This window comes from Neoarius graeffei, chromosome 12, assembly GCF_027579695.1.
Source record: "Neoarius graeffei isolate fNeoGra1 chromosome 12, fNeoGra1.pri, whole genome shotgun sequence".
Taxonomy (NCBI): Eukaryota; Metazoa; Chordata; class Actinopteri; order Siluriformes; family Ariidae; genus Neoarius; species Neoarius graeffei.
Window position 1 is genome coordinate 38,465,504 of NC_083580.1, and position 18,884 is coordinate 38,484,387.

The 18,884-nt window shown below is 44.0% G+C and overlaps 1 protein-coding gene across 7 annotated transcripts in view; it reads left to right on the forward strand.

Moving 5' to 3' along the window:
- LOC132895349 (prolyl 4-hydroxylase subunit alpha-2-like) overlaps positions 1-18,884 on the forward strand; it is a 422,856-nt gene that overhangs the window by 229,038 nt on the left and 174,934 nt on the right. For all 7 annotated transcript variants that reach the window (XM_060935865.1, XM_060935866.1, XM_060935869.1 and 4 more), the window contains one exon: positions 7,913-8,152. In XM_060935865.1, the coding sequence (XP_060791848.1) occupies positions 7,913-8,152 (240 nt within the window). The remainder of the gene's footprint in view (positions 1-7,912; positions 8,153-18,884) is intronic.

Sequence of the window (18,884 nt, forward strand, 5' to 3'; positions counted from 1 at the left end):
GGCTGTGCAAAGAAATGGGAAACTGTCATATAACCAACCAGCTTCAAAGACATGAAAAGAAGAAGCATCTGGAAGCGCTGATGGTGTTGTTCCGGGGAGCGGCCGACACACTGCAGGATGGCTCACTTCAAGTCCGCATATATGAGCTGGCTGTTGGCAGGGAGCTGCTGCGCGGCGAGTTGTGCCCCATGGGTCAGTAGTGGAAGGAGGCGCACCGTACGCTGCCCGACCAGCCACCCCCATGCTTTGGCTGCTTGCTCGAAGAGAGCGATGAAGGCCTCCGGATCGTCGTGCGGGTCTATCTTCGTAAGGGTGAAGTGGGGAGGGTCCGCTGCAGTGGTGGTCAAGGACCCCGCTGACGCAAGCAGGTGCCAGAATGCTTGGCAATCTTCCTGCTGGGCCAGCATCAAAGCTTCAAAGTGTTGGTCCTGCTCCTTTCAGAGGGCGATCAGTGCTTGATGCTGGTTTTGTTGAGCAGTAGCGAGGGCATGGATCAGGTCCTTGAATGGAGAGGACTCCATGGGTGATTCCCTTCAATATCCTGGGTTTCGGCACCACTGTAGTACAGCCTGATGTGAGTGGAGTACTGAAGCATGGCAGGTGGGAGATGTTCTCTCACACTTTATTTTTAGAATGGTCACTTTTCAGCTTCATTTGTTTGCTTGCTCACTACTCAGAGACACTCTCTCTCTCTCTCACACACACACACACACACACACGCGCATCTTTTGGTTGGGAGAGCTCACTTCTCTTTGCTCTCTTTCTCCTTTTCTACCCTCTGCTGTCACTGCAACAGACACAACATTAATTTACAACAGATGTATTGACTTTGCTACTCACCTTCCCTGACCCCCCCCACCCCCCAATTCACAAACTGATGCTTGGCCATGCCCCCGCTGCCACACTTGCATAATTGTTCTTAATTCCATGTCACCATGAATGTAACGTGTTACACAAATGGTTTAATGTTTTCATTAAAAATGTAATTTTCGCCCCTCAAAGTCAAACATCATAGATCCAATTTCTCTGTCATTTTATAGCATTATTATTAAGCTACAATTATTTTTAAAATTTAGGAAGATTAATTTAATTCCGATTGAGATATTTGATTATACTGGGGAAGAGGCCACAATATTAGCAACATGGCTGGGTGATTGTGCAACTCATCAATGGTTTAGGACTACAATAGACATGATAACTTTGAGACTGTAGTTGTCATAAATAGTTTTGCACACAAGGCTCCATCAGTGAACAGTTGACATCTTCAAAAAAAAATAGACTTAATGCTAGAACTCTAATGATTTTCATGCTTACACAATTACATTTTGTGACCTATATAGGACACAGTTGTAGAAGCAAGTTATTTCTAGTCATGGTATCTGTTAACACCCAGCTGAGGATGGGTTCCCTTTTGAGATTGGTTCCTCTCAAGGTTTCCTCCTCATGTCATCTGAGGGAGTTTTTCCTTGCCATCATTGCCTCAGGCTTACTCATCAGGGTTGAATAAATTTATTAGGGATAAAATTAGTTGATATGCTTCAAGTCTTTATTTTTCTGTCAAGCTGCTTTGCGACAGTGTCTGTTGTTAAAAGCACTGTACAAATAAACTGACTTGACACTTGTCAATTTTCATTTCCAATTTTTTTGTCCATTAGACAATTTCAAGTTTGAATAGGAACTACTCACTCAAGTTCTCACCTGCAAGAACTATGAGTTCCAAAGTCAAACGTTCTCTCTCTTACTCTCTTTAAAACGAATAGCATTGTGAGTGCTATTAGTTCAAATATTTTTGTAGTCTTTGTTTTCAACCTCTGCATTTGCTACTGGGGGGAAAACCTGAACACAAGTGAAAGACAGTTGCAGTTATGCAAAAATAAGATCAATGTGTTGTCAGTTAAAAATGGATTTAAATTTTCCAGAACAAAAAACTCTGTATACACTTTTGCCTCCTTTGGTCCCTTCATCATGACTCTGAGCTCTTCATGGATGGAGAGACTATCAAAGTGGTAAAGGAGATTAAATTCCTTGGACTTATTTTTGATTACAGGCTATAGTGGGGCAAAAAAGTATTTAGTCAGTCACCAATTGTGCAAGTTCTCCCACTTAAAAAGATGAGAGAGGCCTGTAATTTTCATCATAGGTATACCTCAACTATGAGAGACAAAATGAGAAGAAAAATCCAGAAAATCACATTGTCTGATTTTTAAAGAATTTATTTGCAAATTATGGTGAAAAATAAGTATTTGGTCAATAACAAAAGTTCATCTCAATACTTTGTTATATACCCTTTTTTGGCAATGACAGAGGTCAAACGTTTTCTGTAAGTCTTCACAAGGTTTTCCCACACTGTTGCTGGTATTTTGGCCCATTCCTCCATGCAGATCTCCTCTAGAGCAGTGATGTTTTGGGGCTGTCACTGGGCAACACAGACTTTCAACTTCCTCCAAAGATTTTCTATGGGGTTGAGATCTGGAGACTGGCTAGGCCTCTCCAGGACCTTGAAATGTTTCTTACGAAGCCACTCCTTCGTTGCCCAGGCGATGTGTTTGGGATCATTGTCATGCTGAAAGACCCAGCCACGTTTCATCTTCAATGCCCTTGCTGATGGAAGGAGGTTTTCACTCAAAATCTCACGATACATGGCCCCATTCATTCTTTCCTTTACACGGATCAGTCGTCCTGGTCCCTTTGCAGAAAAACAGCCCCAAAGCATGATGTTTCCACCCCCATGCTTCACAGTAGGTATGGTGTTCTTTGGTTGCAACTCAGCATTCTTTCTCCTCCAAACACAAGTTGAGTTTTTACCAAAAAGTTCTATTTTGGTTTCATCTGACCATATGACATTCTCCCAATCCTCTTCTGGATCATCCAAATGCTCTCTAGCAAACTTCAGACGGGCCTGGACATGTACTGGCTTAAGCAGGGGGACACGTCTGGCACTGCAGGATTTGAGTCCCTGGCAGCGTAGTGTGTTACTGATGGTAGCCTTTGTTACTTTGGTCCCAGCTCTCTGCAGGTCATTCACTAGGTCCCCCCGTGTGGTTCTGGGATTTTTGCTCACTGTTCTTGTGATCATTTTGACCCCACAGGATGAGATCTTGCATGGAGCCCCAGATCGAGGGAGATTATCAGTGATCTTGTATGTCTTCCATTTTCTAATAATTGCTCCCACAGTTGAGTTCTTCACACCAATCTGCTTACCTATTGCAGATTCAGTCTTCCCAGCCTGGTGAAGGTCTACAATTTTGTTTCTGGTGTCCTTTGACAGCTCTTTGGTCTTGGCCATAGTGGAGTTTGGAGTGTGACTGTTTGAGGTTGTGGACAGGTGTCTTACGAGTTCAAACAGGTGCCATTAATACAGGTAACGAGTGGAGGACAGAGGAGCCTCTTAAAGAAGTTGTTACAGGTCTGTGAGAGCCAGAAATCTTGCTTGTTTGTAGGTGACCAAATACTTATTTTACCAAGGAATTTACCAATTAATTCATTAAAAATCCTACAATGTGATTTCCTGGATTCTTTCCCCCCATTCTGTCTCTCATAGTTGAAATGTACCTATGATGAAAATTACAGGCCTCTCTCATCTTTTTAAGTGGGAGAACTTGCACAATTGGTGGCTGATTAAATACTTTTTTGCCCCACTGTATGTTTATTCCACACATGAAATTGTTAAGAAGTAGATGCTTCAGAGCTCTGCATATTATAAAAGTCTTAGCAAAAAACCAAATGGGGTGCAGAGTGCAATGTCCTTCTGCACATTTATAGAGTCCTGGTCAGATCTTGATTGCATTATGGGAGCATAGTTTATGGATCTGCACGAAAGTTGTATATACAGATGCTAGATACTATTCATCATTCAGGATTACAACTGGCCTTGGGAGCATTCAGGACTTCTCCTGTACGGAGTCTTGATGTAGAAGCAAATGAACATTCTCTTCACAACAGGTACAGAATCTGGCCCTTCAATATGAAGTCAAACTTGAGGCAAACCCTGACAATCCAGCCTACTCTGCAGCTTTCCAGTCCCAGCATCTGCAGTTGTATGAGGCCAGGCCTAATTATATCAGTCTTTTTGGAGTCCACATAAAACCTCGCTGGAGAAGCTGAACATCAATTTGAACAATGTTACAGACACATTTTGCCCATTTCCCCTTGGAATTTGAAAAGACCGAATATCATAATGGATTTGGGCCATAACAGGAAGGCTATGAAACACCCAAATGTGTACCAGCAGCAGTTTTTAGCATCAGGTGGTGTTTCACTTTTCATACACTTATATACACTGATGGATCCATCCATTATCTGTAGCCGCTTATCCTGTCCTACAGGGTCGCAGGCAAGCTGGAGCCTATCCCAGCTGACTATGGGCGAGAGGCGGGGTACACTCTGGACAAGTCGCCAGGTCATCGCAGGGCTAACACATAGAGACAGACAACCATTCACACCTATGGTCAATTTAGAGCCACCAATTAGCCTAACCTGCATGCCTTTGGACTGTGGGGGAAAACAGAGCACCCAGAGGAAACCCACGCGGACATGGGGAGAGCATGCAAACTCCACACAGAAAGGCTCTCGTTGGCCGCTGGGATCGAACCCAGGACCTTCTTGTTGTGAGGCGACTGTGCTAACCACTACACCACCGTACTGTATTGCTTCAGTGCAAGCTACAGTACAAGCTGTCGAAAGTGATGTTTCACACACAGTATGGTCCATGATGGCTTTTGAATGTGCAGAAATGGGTGAAGACACAGTGACACCATTTTCAGGAGCAGATATCTGTCGAGCTCAGAGAGATGATCAAACCATTGGCCCAGTCATTGCCTGTAAACTATCGAAAGAAAAGCCTACAAGACAGCAGTTAAAGTCATTCAGTGTACAGACCAAGTGTTTGCTTCGTGACTGGGAGAAACTTACCTTTGATGGAGATGGGATACTTCAACGAAAGACTGCAACCAGAACCCAACTTGTTCTGCCTGAAAGATACAGATCAACAGATTTGAGACAGCTCCACAATGAGATGGGACGTCAAGGTGTAGAACGCACAACATCGCTTATCCAGAATTGCTTCTTCTGGCCACACATGCAGCGAAAGATAGAGCACTATGTCACACAAAGCTGTACATGCCTGAAACAGAAAAAGCCCTGTAGAGAAACAAGAGCTCCACTCGTACCGATTGTCACCACTCAGCCATTTGAGCTTGTATCCATTGACTTCCTGCATCTAGATAGGTGTAGAGGTGGTTATGAATACATTTTGTTAATAGTAGACCATTATACATGCTTTGCACAAGCCTATGCCACAACATCAAAATCTGCCAAGACTGTTGCTGATAAAATATTTAATGATTATGCACTGAAATTTGGATTCCCCTTGAGAATTCACCATGACCAGGGAGGTGAATTTGAGAATCAATTGTTTGCACAGCTGAAGAAAAACTGTGGAGTGATGGGCTCTCGAACCACACCATATCACCCACAAGGCAACGGGCAAGCAGAACAGCTAAACAGAACACTGCTGCAAATGCTGAGAATGCTCATTGAGAAGCAGAAGTCAGATTGGAGAGAGTCATTGCCCAAGCTCATCTACACATATAACAGCACCAGAAGTGAAGTCACAGGTTTTTTACCTTTTTACCTCCTGTTTGGCAGATCACCAAGACTACCTGTTGACTTATTTGGTTTGACCCCCAAGACTGGAACTGCTGATCATCAAGAGTATATGAAAAAGTGGAAACAACAAATGCAAGAGGCATATGAGATCACAACAGCAAATGCAAAAAAATGTGCTGAGAACAGCAAGAGGAATCATGATAAAGTTAGGAGTTCTGTTTTGCATGAGGGCGACTGTGTTCTCATGAGGAATATGACATCTAGAGGGGGAACAGGAAAGCTCAGGAATCACTGGGAAGATTACATCCACAAAGTAATTCGTCAGGTGGGAAAAGACATGCCCATATATGAAGTGATACCTGAGCAAGGCAAAGCGAGAGGATGTAGGATCCTGCACCGTAACCACCTGTTACCATGTGACCATTTACCCCTAGAAATTCAGCTGAAACCAGCTAAAATGAAAAGACAAATCATAGCTCAGACTCATCAAGACAAAGATCAAACAGACCAAGAGACAAACAATGATGATAGTGATGATGATGACTATGGGTACTATCCACTCAGACATCAGCCTGTGCCACAGTCCCAAGTACACACAGACAGGAAGGATGCTGAGGAAGGTGTCACACAGCTCGTGCAGGATGTTGAGCCTGAACACCAGGACATGCACCAGCGGGAGCAGGACACAAGAGATCCACTGTCAGAAGAGGACATGTCACTTCAAGAGGAGATTGCACTGGAGGAGAGAATACCAGCAGCACGGTCACCTGTTCAAAGATCACAGTGGGAATGAACAACAGTACCAGCGACCAGTTAGAGAGAGCTGACCCCCAAGAATCTTCGCATATGACCAGCTAGGCCATCCCAGTTGCTGTGGCATTGGATTTCCAGATAACATTATGCGCTACTATCCTCCAACATCCTATGGAGCCATGTACAATGGACAGCTCCAATACAGCACTGGAATTATCAGCCTGTTGTTGCATGTTGTTGTTGAATGAAGAACACACACACATACCTCACATCACATCATACACTCATTGATGGACTGTTTCACAAACTGAGTGTTGATACACACACACCTCCACATTATACACTCATTGCTGGACTGTTGTACACTGAATGTTGATACACTAATATACACACACATACAGTCATGGATGGACTGTTTCACAAACTGAGTGTTGACATACATGCACATACATACCTTATACATATAGTCATGAATGGACTGATGGACAAGCAGAGTGCTGATACACATGTGCCACACATACTCCTGGACTTTGAATAAGCCAAGTGATTGTATACAGACTGTTGCGTGATTGAGCTGATGACATTATACACAATAAGTAAATGCTTTAAACATTACACACCTGTTGGTTGAGATGTCGGGGATGACATCTGTGTTGTAGGGGAGTGTGTCATGGTTATAATGTTGAGCATGATAAAAAGACCAAGGATCTTATGGCTAAGAATAATAATTCATGGCAAGACTTGATTGTAAAAAAAAAAAAAAGTCAGTCATGTTGTTCACATTATAACATTACAATTCATAATAGAGGAAGTGGTAGAAAAAAAGGGGAATAATAATTCATTGTTTCCACATGTCCTGAGTTAAAAATGTTGAGGGAATAATAATTCATTCTTTCCATATGTCCTGAATTAAAAATGTTAAAAAAAAGGATTGATCATCCGTTCTGTGTTTGACTGCTTTTGCCTTGCAGGTATGGGAACAACAACAGAACAGTAACAACAGTTATAGATAAAATAGTTTTATTTTATATCACTTTTTGTTTACAACCTCTTACTTGTTATGAGAATGCACTGGCATAAGTTATGTTTAAAACCTCAATTGTATATATATATATTTTTTGTCAGTCTGTGGCGAATGTGCTGCTCAGCAATTGATTGTTGATGCCTGTTTTTGCATTGAAAAAGAAGCATGTGGTAAACTGAAAAATGGAATACACTGAATGAAGGCTAATGTGTCGTGCTTGTGTAGTTTTTTCCCTTCTTTTTTCTTTTATCATTTTCCCCGGTAACTGGGCGTAATACCACCACAAAAGGTTTTAGAATTTTTATCATGTGTATCTGAAGCATCTCATTTAGTTATTTGTTTAGTTATATAACTTTATTTGTTTTAATTATTTATTTAGAAATAGTCTTGCCATGAATTAACCTTAGGTGCTGACATGGTATTAAAAAAAAAATCACAAAGCCATTGTACTAGAGGCTTCAACTGAATTAAATTGAGAAACAAAAACATTTATTTTACTGAAAGAACTGTTATAAATTTGGTCCACAGGTGTGCGCTACAATGCTTTTCTGACTGTAGATGACTGCTTTGACATGGGAAAGACAGCATATGATGAGAATGACTACTACCATGCAGTGCTGTGGATGCAACAGGCCCTCCGACAGATGGATGATGGTGAGGAAACCAGAACATCCAAGTCAGACATCCTGGACTACCTGAGTTACTCCGTCTATCAGATGGGAGATGTTTCTCGAGCCATCGAACTCACCCGACGCCTTGTCTCCATTGGTAATCAGTGCAGCCCAAGAGGCCAGATCATTGCAAAATCACTCAAAATGTTACACAGGACAATAAGGGAGTGTGAAAACACAGAATGGGATTACAAAACATGACACAAAGGACACTTAAACAGATGGGGTCATGTCAGAAAAGGATATGGGACAGAGAGTTCTGTGATGTATATACTGTAGCTGCAGTTGTTAAAGCAGTGGTTTATTAAAATAAGCACCTTTCTGATAACTACAACCCCGATTCCAAAAAAAGTTGGGACAAAGTACAAATTGTAAAAAAAACCCGGAATGCAATGATGTGGAAGTTTCAAAATTCCATATTTTATTCAGAATAGAACATAGATGACATATCAAATGTTTAAACTAAGAAAACGTATCAGTTAAAAAGAAAAATTAGGTGATTTTAAATTTCATGACAACAACACATCTCAAAAAAGTTGGGACAAGGCCATGTTTACCACTATGAGACATCCCCTTTTCTCTTTACAACAGTCTGTAAACGTCTGGGGACTGAGGAGACAAGTTGCTCAAGTTTAGGGATAGGAATGTTAACCCATTCTTGTCTAATATAGGATTCTAGTTGCTCAACTGTCTTAGGTCTTTTTTGTCGTATCTTCCATTTTATGATGCGCCAAATGTTTTCTATGGGTGAAAGATCTGGACTGCAGGCTGGCCAGTTCAGTACCCGGACCCTTCTTCTACGCAGCCATGATGCTGTTGTAGGTAACACAGTCCATCTAAGAACTACAACACAGTCCCTTTAAGGACTGCAACTCCCATCACCAGCTTCCACGTTGACCTGCGTCATGCCGGGGCGGGATCACCATCAGATCCACCATGAAGGCATAAGTAACGGAACACGTTTCCGCTTCCTCCTCTTTCCGTCCTGGACTTCAAGCTGTCTGGACACAAAGGGAATTTGCTCCGCCGAGCAAACCAGATAAAGACGTCTTTTTCTTTCTTTCTGCAAGATCCACGATTCAGCGCGATTTCTTTTTGTTTACCCTTGGCCACGGTAGACTCCAGAATCACGCGATTTTTAAACTCAGATAGAATTACAACCGGTTTTGTTTGTCTATTAGTAATGTTACCAAACTGCCGCTCAAAGCAGTTTTAATTTAAAGTTAGGAGCGATCAAATTCCTCCTAATTAAAGCGCTGTGCACATTATTTTGATCCGAGACTTTCTTTCATCACGAGCGACCACGCGTCGGACCAAGAGATCCTTTGCTTCACGGAGCGACTCACGTGCTTCACAATGGTGAAACTCCAAACGTCTCGGAACATCTCTTCATAATTTTGCGTAGAGGCAAAATACTGAGTAAGACTGGCAATTTTGGGCATAAAAACTAGTCTTAGGAATTAGCTTTTATGAAGAAGTGTGAATTTAAACTCAGGAACGGTTTAAATGTGTACACTGTAAACACGCAGCATGTTGAATTGAATTGATTGTTCCATTTTGTTTTAATCTCTCAATTGTTTAATAGATAGGCTTTGCATGCTCTCTCTCTATTCCTACTAACATCCTCAATTTCCTTATTTACACATATTTTGACCTCATCAAGGTTTCAGTGGATTTAGTAATGCTATAAGCTAGTGAAATTAGCCACACGGCTAATTCTTTTGTCTCGTTAGCAAGCTAGGCTAACCCTCCTCCACAGGCCTCACAAACACACCTTAGCTAGCATCCCTTTGTCTTAGCTAGCAACACAAGGCTAATCTGTGTCTCCACACGTGTCCAACACATCTTAGCTAGCAACCAGAGCTAAATCCTTTGTTCTCAAACCCCACGTGGTGACACCCCCCCTTAGCTAGCCTTCCTTTGCCTTAGCTAGCAACACAAAGCTAATTCTTTTGTCTTAGCAACCAAAGCTAATTCTCTTGTTTACTTAGAAACATGTGGTCACCAGGCCTCACACACACAAACACATCTTAGTTAGCTACCAAAGCTAACTCTTTTGTTCTACTTAGAAACACGTGGTCACCCCCCACGTGGTGACCCCCAACACACACACACGCTCATCCAGTATATATCATATTTGTATATATTTCAACTGCCATTCTCCATTTTTATCTTTGTTATAATAAATTCATTTATTATTGAAACTGTGTTTATTTGTGTTCCGATATTTCTGAAGTCATCCAATCTCAAAAGAATTCAAAGGTGCATATGATTTATGTAATATGGTAAGTGATCATAATAATTTTGAATATACCATAGTTTAGCTGTTTGGTAATTTATTATTAAGCACCAAAATTATTGGTATTATTTAATGAGACTGATTCCATGAGTGATTTAATGACGATTCAATGAGAATGATTCAATGGTATGATTTCAAATGAGACTGATTCAATTTTAATGATTAACCTTCAGATTTAATGAGATTGATCACTCACTTAAACTAATTGCACCTACACTGTAATTGATGCAGTATGTGGTTTGGCATTGTCATGTTGGAAAATGCAAGGTCTTCCCTGAAAGAGACGTCGTCTGGATGGGAGCATACTCTAGACCCCGGATATACCTTTCAGCATTGATGGTGTCTTTCCAGATGTGTAAGCTGCCCATGCCACATGCACTAATGCAACCCCATACCATCAGAGATGCAGGCTTCTGAACTGAGCGCTGATAACAACTTGAGTCGTCCTTCTCCTCTTTAGTCCGAATAACACGGCGTCCCTGATTTCCATAAAGAACTTCAAATTTTGATTTATCTGACCACAGAACAGTTTTCCACTTTGCCACAGTCCATTTTAAATGAGCCTTGGCCCAGAGAAGACGTCTGCGCTTCTGGATCATGTTTAGAGATGGCTTCTTCTTTGAACTATAGAGTTTTAGCTGGCAACGGCGGATGGCACAGTGAATTGTGTTCACAGATAATGTTCTCTGGAAATATTCCTGAGCCCATTTTGTGATTTCCAATACAGAAGCATGCCTGTATGTGATGCAGTGCTGTCTAAGGGCCCGAAGATCATGGGCACCCGATATGGTTTTCCGGCCTTGACCCTTACGCACAGAGATTCTTCCAGATTCTCTGAATTTTTTGATGATATTATGCACTGTAGATGATATGTTCAAACTCTTTGCAGTTTTACACTGTCGAACTCCTTTCTGATATTGCTCCACTATTTGTCAGCGCAGAATTAGGGGGATTGGTGATCCTCTTCCCATCTTTACTTCTGAGAGCCGCTGCCACTCCAAGATGCTCTTTTTATACCCAGTCATGTTAATGACCTATTGCCAATTGACCTAATGAGTTGCAATTTGGTCCTCCAGCTGTTCCTTTTTTGTACTTTTAACTTTTCCAGCCTCTTATTGCCCCTGTCCCAACTTTTTTGAGATGTGTTGCTGTCATGAAATTTCAATTGAGCCAATATTTGGCATGAAATTTCAAAATGTCTCACTTTCGACATTTGTTATGTTGTCTATGTTCTATTGTGAATACAATATCAGTTTTTGAGATTTGTAAATTATTGCATTCCATTTTTATTTACAATTTGTACTTTGTCCCAACTTTTTTGGAATCGGGGTTGTAGAAGCATGGAAAACATAGTAGTCTCTCTCTCATATATATTATACAGTGCTCAGCATAAATGAGTACATCTCCTTTGAAAAGTAACATTTTAAACAATATCTCAATGAACACAAACAATTTCCAAAATGTTGACAGGACAAAGTTGAATATAACATCTGTTTAACTTATAACGTGCAAGTAAGGTTAATAATATAAATTAGATTGCACACTTTTCAGTTTTACTCAAATTAGGGTGGTGCAAAAATGAGTACACCCCACAACAAAAACTACTACATCTAGTACTTTTGTATGGCCTCCATGATTTTTAATGACAGCACCAAGTCTTCTAGGCATGGAATGAACAAGTTGGCAACATTTTGCAACATCAATCTTTTTCCATTCTTCAACAATGACCTCTTTTAGTGACTGGATGCTGGATGGAGAGTGATGCTCAACTTGTTTCTTCAGAATTCCCCAAAGAAAATAATTTCTTTCCACCATAAAGGTGAAGGCTACAAGATGATCAGCAAAGCTTTACTTATCAGTCAGAATACTGTAGCAAAAGTGGTACAAAAATTTAAGAAAGATGGAATTGCAACCATCTCACAATGGCTGGAGGGCGAGATACCAACGGGTGATCCGCACATTGGCATCCTTCATGCGGTGGAGCCACTGGAAGGGTGCATGGTCCGAGCAGAAGGTGAAAGGGTGCCCCAGCAGGTAGTATCGGAGGGCAAGGACCGCCCACTTGATGGCAAGACACTCTTTTTCGATGGTGCTGTACTTGCTTTCACACATCGAGAGTTTACGGCTGATGTACAGCACAGGGCACTCCTCGCCTTCCACCTTCTGGGACAGAATGGCCCCCAGCCCTCTGTCCGATACATCAGTCTGTAAAATAAAGGAGAGAGAGAAGTCAGGGGAGTGTAAAAGTGGCCCCCCACACAGTGCAGCTTTTACCTTAGAGAAAGCCTGTTGGCACTGGACCGGATCTGGAGCCTCCTTTTTAGTAAGATCGGTTAACAGGTTGGTGACATCTGAATAATTAGGTATAAAGGCCTCTTCATGCTCTTGCGACAAGGCTTTTGCAGACAGCTTTTCGCAGACAGTTGTAATTTATCGTTGAGCGCGGAGTAATAGGCGTGCGCGATGTTATTCACCACTACAACGCAAGGGGGCGCGAAGTCGCAAAATCGCTAGGAGTAGTTGGTGGGTGTGGTTAGTGGAGTGTTTATCCTCCGGTTACTTATAATGACTAGAACTGGAGTCGTATAAATGTCCGTACTTCCTCATTTCCTCGATCAACCGCTCTTCATGCTGCTCCATCTTCGCTCGTGTTTTTAAAAATGGCGGTCGTGAAAACAAACCAAACCGGGAAAGTAGGGAAGCGGAAGTGCATGTACAGCGGATGTAGAGTGGACCAATCAGAGCCCTCTTGTCTGCGACGCTGTCTGCGAGGCTTCTGCGGTGGTCACAATTTTTGGGAGGTGCGCGCAGGGCGTCTGCGAAGGTGGGGGGGCTACGCAGATGCTATCTGCGACACCGTCTGTGAGGACTGCGTTGTCAGCATAAATTGGCCTTAAGCCTACGATAATAGCCAGCCAGCCTCAGGAACTGTCTCACCCCCTTTTTGGTCTTGGGCCTTGGGCAGGCCACAATCGCTGCAGTCTTGTTAATTTGGGGACACACCTGCCCATGACCCAAGTGGAACCCCAGATACTGTACTTCCACCCACCCAATTGCACATTTCTTCAGGTTAGCTGTGAGGCCTGCACGCCTAAGCGACTTTAGAACGGCCCTCAGATGTTCCAGGTGCCACGGCCAATCATGGCTATAGATTATATCATCTAGGTATGCAGCCACGTAGGCAGGGTGAGGGCGGAGGATCTTGTCCATGAGCCTCTGGAACGTAGCGGGCACCCCAAATAACCCAAAGGAGAGCGTGACAAATTGGTGTAATCCAAACGGTGTGGAAAAGACCTTTTTTTTTCTCGGGATAGAGGAGTCAAGGGGATCTGCCAATATCCCTTCATTAGATCCAGTGTTGAATAAAAGCGAGCAGCACCTAGCCAGTCAAGCAACTCATCAATGCGAGGCATTGGGTATGCATCAAATTTAGACACCGCATTGATTTTTCTATAGTCCACACAGAACCGGACTGACCCGTTGGTCTTGGGAACCAGGACCACTGGGCTGCTCCAGTCACTGTGGGACTCCTCGATTATACCTATTTCGAGCATGGCCAAACCACCTTTTTTGTGTGTTCTGGCAAGCGGTAAGGTCGGCTACACACTACCACCCTCGGGAGCATCTCAATGTGGTGTTCTATGAGGTGGGTACAACCGGGAAGGGGTGAGAACACATCGGAAAATTCCTTTTGCAACTTGGCCACCCCTGTGAGTTGGGCCGGTAAGAGGTGGTCTCCACAAGGAACCAGAGTGGTTCGAGATGTGTTGTGTTTTTTTTTTTTTTTTTTTTTTACCTCCGGCCCCAGCTCCGACTTCTCCGGGACTGCCAATGGCACAGGGACCCCCTCGTTCCAACGTTTTAACAGGTTGAGGTGGTAAATTTGCAATGCCCCACCCCATCTGTTCACCTCACCTCATAATCGATGTCCCCGACTCGCCATGTGACCTCGAAGGGCCCTTGCCACTTGGCGATTAATTTGGAGCTCAACATGGGCAATAATACAAGCACTTTGTCTCCCGGTGTGAACTCTCTAAGGCACGTGCCCTTGTCATACAGCCAGATTTGACGTTCTTGTGCCTGCCACAAATTATCCTGGGTTAAGTGCATGTGTGGAGTTTTGCACGCAAGTTGAGAACGTATTGAATTTCATTCTTGCTAGGCAAAGGTCCGTCCTCCCAATTTTCCCATAGCATGTCCAAAATGCCATGCGGCTTATGCCCATATAATAATTCAAACCATGAAAAACCAGTGGAGGCTTGCGGGACCTCTCATACTGCAAATAACAGGGGCTCGAGCCATTTATCCCAATTACGTGCATCCTCACTTACAAATTTCCAAATTATGTTTTTGAGAGTTTGATTAAAATGCTCCATTAAGCTATCCATTTGTGGGTGATAGATACTGGTGTGGATAGACTTAATTCCCAATAACCCATGCAGTTCGTGTAGTGTGCGTGACACAAATGTAGTGCCTTGGTCTGTCAGGATTTCTTTCGGAATCCCGACATAGGAGATAATACGGAAGAGCGCTTCCGCAATACTGTGTGTAGAAATATTGCAGAGAGGCACTGCTTCTGGATATTGCGTTGCATAGTCCACCAGAACTAAAATAAAGCGATATCCCCGTGCTGACCGATCTAATGGCCCGACGAGATCCATACCAATTCTCTCGAATGGGTTCTTGATTACAGGGAGAGGGTGCAAAGACACTTTTGGAGTGGCCGTGGGATTTACTAATCGGCATTCACGGCACGCCGCACACCACCGACGGACATCCCCGCAAATCCCTGGACAATAGAACTGGGCCATTATTCAGGCTAGTGTTTTATCTTGCCCTGTGTCCAGCCATGGGATTAAAGTGAGGTGCGTGGAATATGAGTTCCCCACGGCTCTTTGGGATCAGCAACTGAGTTAATTGTTCACCAGTTTGAGTGTCCTGCATCACTCGGTACAACCTATCTTTAATAATAGTGAAATAAGGGAAGGCTGGTGTCGCACTTGGCTGAAGAGTTTGACCATTGATTACTCTCACTTGGTCAAACGCATGCCACAGAGTCTCGTCTCGCATCTGCTCTAATGGGAAATCCTCAGTGGAATCCCCGAGAGGGGGAGGAGGAGCGGGCTGCTCCTCACTCCTCGTGTCGCTCTGACGCAGTGCTGACGTAGATGGCTCTGTGACAGCTTCTCCAATCAGTGCCACACCGGGGTCTTCCCGTGACATACTAGTGCAGGACCCATTACATGTTAAATGTTCCAACAGCTTTTTAAACCCTTGCCAATCAGTCCCCAAAATTAGTGAGTGGGTGAGATATATGAGTGGGTGGAATGAAATATCCAATGTTCCTTTTTCACTCTTAATCTTAATTTTTTTTTTTTTTTGGTTACATGCTTTTGACTCATGATGTCAACTGTGCATGATGCTCCTTTTTGATGCTAATCTAATGATTAACTGCTGCCTTTATTCTATGCATTTGGCCCTGGAATAGAATATGGACAGACACTAGAGAGTAATTGTGAACATCCCCGTGCACACAACACCTTCACTGGTTGTGCTGTCCCCAATGCCTCACCTTGCACCAGGCTTTGGTGAATTGAGGTCTGGTTACAACCGGAATCCACCAATGCGTGATATGTATCTCCTTGAACACTTAGCGGTATGCGATACATTCCGGCCCGATCGGGGGTGGTCTCTGGTGTGTTGGGGATCCGGATCACAGCTCCTACCTCCCTTGCGGAGCTCAGATTCTGGAGATGCTCTGACTTCCTGCCCCACCAGCACACCAGCCCAGGCTTTCCCTCTGCACCGGCATTATGGGCATCACTCACCTGAGGAGGAGACGACACAGACATGGAAAAGGGAGATAGGAGGATACCACAGGTGCAGCGGGTCAGGGTGGGGAGGGGAAAGGGAGACGGGTAAAAGGAGAGAGAGAGGAGAAGTGATGAGAGATGCTTCATCTGCCTGCCGTTGGAACTGCCTCCAGATGGTCCTCCACCAACTCAATGTCTCGTTCTAGCGACACCAGGCGATGACAATGGACCCATTCTGCTGTTCCTTCTGGAAGTCGAGAGATGAACTGTTCCAGTGCCGTCAGATCAATGATCTCATCAGCGTTGCGTTCTTCCACCCTCAGCAACCGCCAGCAGGCATCCCAGAGCAGGCTGAATGCAAACGGCCGACCGACCTCCTCAAATGCCAGCATCCGGAAGTGCTGGCGATATTCCAGGGAGTGACCGACACACTGCAGGCTGGCTTTCTTCAAGTCAGTGTACACCAGTCGGCTGTCAGTAGGGAGCTGCTGCGCTGCGAGCTGCACCTCGCCAGTCAAGAGTGGGAGGACGTGCGCTGCGTGCTGCTTGAGCGGTCACCCCCATGTCTCAGCTGCTTGTTCAAAGAGGGCAAGGAACGCTTCTGGATCATTCTGCAGGCCCATCTTCATGAGGGTGCCTGCTGCGGTGATGGTCGACGCCCCTGCTGACGCGAGCAGATGCCGGAATGCCTGGCGATCTTCCTGCTGGGCCAGCATCAAGGCTTCAAAGTGTCACTCTTGTTCCTTCCAGAGGGCGATGCTGGTTCTGCTGGGCAGTAGCGAAGATATGGATGAGCTCTTCGAATGGGGATGACTCCATGGGGTGGTTCCCTTCTGTACTCCTGGGTTTCAGCACCACTGTAACAGTGTATTTTTGTTATTTTCTTTAGCTTTTCAGCTTTGCTCATTCACCCATGCACACGCGCACACACACACACACACACACACACACACACACACACACACACACACCTGTGTTCTGGTCGGGCAAGAGCTCTTCTCTGCTCTCCCTCTCCTTTTATGTTCCATCCCTGCAACAAACACACACCCACATTAATTGACATCAGGTGTAATGACTTAGCCACTTACCTTCCCTGTCCTCCATTCATAAACTGCCGCTTGGCCACGCCCCTGTTGCCACAGTAACAAAGTGGTGTAAATTTTATGCATACCATCTTAAGCATAGCCTGGAGTTTGTCCCGAACCACATTTTTCTTGTTTGGGGAGCCGATATGAGCAGCTGCGCACCACCACCCCTGGGGGAGTCTCAATTTGGTGTTCTGTGAGGTAAATGCAACCAGGGAGGGGTGAGAACATATTGCAGAATTCCTCCTGTAACCTAATAACCTGTGCTCTTTGGGATGGTGAGAGGTGGTCTCCACAGGGGACCGGGGTGAATTGGGCCATAGTTTTTAGACTTACCTCCTGTCCCAGCTCCGCCCTCTGTGGAACTACTGTTGCTAGAGCCACAGGAACCTCGTCTCTCCATGGTTTCAGGACGCTGAAATGGTACATTTGACCTGTCGCCTCTATCTGGACATTTGACCTCGTAGTCAACCTCCCCAGTTCGCTGTGTGACCTGAAAAGGGTCCTTGCCACTTGGCAAACAATTTTGAGCTTGAAGTAGGCAGTAAAATGGGGACTTTATCTCCTGGTGCAAATTCCCTTAGCCATGCCTTTCTGTTGTACAGGCCAGATTGACGTTCTTGGGCCGGTAGCAAATTCTCCTGGGTTATGTGAGTCAGTGTGTGGAGTTTTGCTCATTTCAAGAATGTATTGAATTTTATTTTTGCTTTGAGAAAGCTTCTCCTCTGAATTTTCTCTAATGATATCTAAGACACCACGGGGCTTGCACCCATACAGCAATTCAAACGGGGAAAACCCGGTGGAGGCTTGTGGGACCTCGCACACTGCAAACAACAGAGGGTCTAACCACCTGTCCCAATTTTTAGCATCCTCATGCACAAACTTACAAATCATGTTTGTAAGTGTTTGGTTAAATTGTTTGACCAGCCCATCCACTTGCAGATGATAAATACGAGTACAAATCAAATTTAATCCCCAATAATTCATACAGTTTGTGCATTGTGCGTGATATAAAAGTAATGCCTTGATCAGTCAGGATTTCATTCGGAATCCTAACTCAGAAGATAACATGGAAGCCTGCCTCTGTAACACTGGATGCTGAGATATTTTGGAGAGGTACTGCTTCTGGATATTGTGTTAGATAATCCACTATGCCTCACAAAAAGCGATACCTGCATACAGATCAATCTAATGGCCTGATGAGATCTATGCCAGTTCTTTTGAAGGCAATGTCAATTAATGGTAGTGAGCATAATGGCGCTTTTGGTGTGGCCGCTGGATTTACCAGTTGACATTCCTGACATGCTGCACACAGTCTGTGGTCATTGGCATGAATCCCTGGCCAATAGAAACAGGCCAAGAGACAATTTAGTGTTTTATCCTGTCCCAAATGCCCAGCCATAATATTATGATGAGCCGCATGGAATAAAAGTTCCCTATGGCTTGTCGGGACCAACAACTGTGTCATCTCTTATTTAGTTTGAGTGTCATGCATCACTCAATACAGCCTATCCTTCATAATATAAAAATATGGAAAGCAGAACACAATGTTAGGTTGGAGGAGTTGACCATCAGTTACTTTCACTTGATCAAAAGCGTGTCTCAGAGACTCATCGCACATCTCCAATGGAA